Source organism: Elephantulus edwardii, unplaced genomic scaffold (assembly GCF_000299155.1).
Source record: "Elephantulus edwardii isolate Elephantulus edwardi_28Jun2011 unplaced genomic scaffold, EleEdw1.0 scaffold00068, whole genome shotgun sequence".
Classification (NCBI taxonomy): domain Eukaryota; kingdom Metazoa; phylum Chordata; class Mammalia; order Macroscelidea; family Macroscelididae; genus Elephantulus; species Elephantulus edwardii.
Genome location: NW_006399818.1, coordinates 8,718,490 through 8,721,643, shown reverse-complemented (window position 1 = coordinate 8,721,643; position 3,154 = coordinate 8,718,490). Strand labels below are relative to the sequence as shown.

General features: G+C 37.9%; 1 protein-coding gene across 1 annotated transcript in view; it reads left to right on the top strand.

Annotated features, from left to right (window-relative positions):
- LOC102873377 (histone H3.3C-like) overlaps positions 1-1,365 on the top strand; it is a 2,275-nt gene extending 910 nt beyond the window's left edge. Inside the window, exon 2 of the mRNA XM_006888572.1 lies at positions 1,310-1,365. Within this exon, the coding sequence (XP_006888634.1) occupies positions 1,310-1,365 (56 nt within the window). The remainder of the gene's footprint in view (positions 1-1,309) is intronic.
- Positions 1,366-3,154: the final 1,789 nt, after the last annotated feature.

The following is a 3,154-nucleotide window of genomic DNA, read 5'->3' as shown; positions in this document are numbered from 1 at the left end:
AAGTCCTCTTTGCTATGCAGCTCTTATCTGGACTGCTGTCATGCAGATAATACATAGTCATATATTCCTTTTATACAGTTCTTTCCCTCATCTATTTCAATTTAGTGTACATTATTTATCCCCTCTTTTCTTCGTTTCTCCCCAACCCCCATGTCAGTCTTGTTTTATAACAGTGGCATTAAGCAGTATTTGGTCTTTTGTGACTGTGATATTTCACTCAGCATGATGTCCTCCAGGGTCCCCATTTTGTATAATATTTCATTAGTTCCTTTTTTTTCACTGCTGCATCATATTCCATTTGTGAATGTACCACAGCTTCTCTACCCATTTGTTTATTGATGGGCACTTGAATTGTTACTATCTCTTTGCCGCTGTGACAACGCAGCAATAAACATAGTTGTGCATATGTCTGTTTTGATGGCAGTTCTGGTTTCTTTAGGGTATATTTCCAGTAGTGGAATTGCTGAGTCAAATGGTATTTCTATTTCCAACTTTTTGAGAAAGCACCACCCTGCCTTCCAGTGTGGTTGCAACATTTTATACTCCCACCAGCAGTGAATAAGGGTTCCAGTTTCTCCACAACCTCGCCAGCATTTGTTGTGTATTGCTCTGTTGAATTTTGCCATTGTTAATGGGGTGAGATGATATCTCATAGTAGTGTTGATTTGCATCTCTCTTAAAGCTAGGGATTTTGAACATTTCTTCATGTGTTTGTTCATCATTTGATTGTCTTCTTTGGTGAAGTATCTGTTCATATTCTGTGCCCATTTGGGGATTGGGTTGTTTATATTTCTCTTGTGATGAAAAACATTTCTATTATGAAGTCTCTGAAGAGAACATGCACTTTCCTGAGTGTATTATATTCAAGCTATTGTTGCAAGGCTGCTGTAGCTTAAATGACTGTGAATCATCCAAATAGGATAAGGAGGTATAAAGTAGAAGATGTGAAGAAACACGAATTTAGACAATTAACAATCTTCAACAGATTAAGCCTTGCAAAGTGAAACAGGAGAAAGGGAAGAGGGGAAATAAGTATTAATGAATGAATAAAAATTAAGCTCTTTGTAAATGTTCACTAAAATCACAATTAAAAATGTTTTAAAAGTTAATAAATACCTAAAACTATGTATGATTTTGTGTTTTCTAACTCTTAACAGAGTATTCTGGGTTGTGGGGTTTTTTCCCCCTTTGTCACTTGCTGTCACTCTCTTGCTGTGTTCTCTGCCTGTCTTTCTTGGTCATGCCATTGTATTCCTTTGTATTTAAATTGACTGATCTACTGTATGACAACACTTTCTTTATGTGACAGGTTACAGACCTGTCTATGCTGAAACTTACACAAGAAATCATTCTTCTGCAATCTAAATGTATAACACTGATCACAGGGCAAAGAATGGAAAAATGAACTGACTACAGTCAAGTTGATACCAACTCATAGGGAGCGGGACAAAATCAAACTGTCCCCTTAGAGTTTCCAATACTCTAAGGATATACTCAAGCCAACTGCCTCATCTTTCTGCCACAGAAAGGCTGGAGGGTTCAAACTGCCAACTTTTTGTTTAGTAACAGATACCTTAACCACAGGATCACCAGAGCTAGTCCACAGAGTAAGAAAGGCATAAATCATAAACACCTGAAAGAAATGAAAATATACTGAACTAATGTCACAATGGTTATCTTTTTGTACAGCTTTTATCTACTGTCTTGAATTTAAATACATAGATCCAAGGTTTTCAACTAAGAAACTGTTAAAAATGTTTCAGAGTATAATTTGCTGTCCACAATGGCACCTTTCCCCCCTATGTATGTGCTTATCCTCAAAGGGGATTATGGCTCACACATACCATAAAACATTTAGCAAACCAAAGGGAATAAATAGTATGGATTCTCTGCCTTTCCAGAATATATTACACATTGAGGCATGCTGGTATATTTTCTAAATTTTGCTTTCATTATATGCTATTCCAAATGATCAGATGTTATATTACAGAAAGGACATAAAGCTGGACTGTTTTTAAATTCCTTCTCATTTAGAAACAAACTACAATTGTTGTTAGCTATCATCAAGTAGAGTATGGCTCATCACAATCCTATGAACAAGAGTTCTAAACCCTGTCCTATTCTGTGCCATCCTCATCATCTCTGACATATTTGACCCCTTGCTTCAGTCAGTGATAAACCTATGTCATTAAGGGTCTTCCTCCATTTCACTGACTCTCCACATTCCAAGAATACCACCCTGATGCACTCCCTCCCCAATTCCAAACCATGCAGTGTTTTCCTGCTCCATTTGCACAGTAGCCTCCTGATCCAGGTTTAAGCTCCTCATGAGCACAATCAAGTGCTCTGGGATTCCAATTCTTCTCAATGTCAGCCACAACTTGTCATGATCCACAGATTCAAACACCTTTGCATAGTCAATAAAACACAATAGACATTCTTCTGGTATTCCTTACTTTCAGCTAGGGTCCATCTGACATCAGCAATGAAATCCCTGGTGCCACGGCCTCTTCTAAATCCCCACTTGAGCTTCTGGCAATTCCCTGTCTATGTACTGTTCCAGATGTTTTTGAATGATTTTGAGAAGTTTTTTGCTTTCATGTGATATCAATGATATTGTTCAATATTTTCCACATTCAGTTGTATCACCCTTCTTGGGAATGGGAACAAATATGGACATCTTCCAATCTATTGGCCAGATAGCTGTCCTCGAAATTTACTTGTTGAAAGTGAAGACTACTTGAAGCGCTTGTTGCAGATCAAGGAGTGCAACTTTCAGTATGGATTGCATCTCAACATCAAGAAAACAAAGATTCTTACCACTGGACTGCTAGGCAGTGTCATGATGGATGGAAAGGAGATTAAAACTGTCAACAGCATCATCTTGCTTTGACCTACAATTACTATCCTTTGTACCAGCAGTCAGGTAATAAGGGGATACACTGCACTGGGAAAATCTGCAGTTTGGTACCTTTCCAAATTATTGAGAAGTACTGATGTCAGCTTGAGGACTAAGATGCATCTGATTCAGGCCATAGTCTTTCAATGCATACTAGCTATGCATCCACTACCTAGACAATGAACAAAGATGACAGAAAAGGAATTGATGCCTTTGAGCTATGCTATTGAAAAAGAGCACTGAATATCCTGTGGA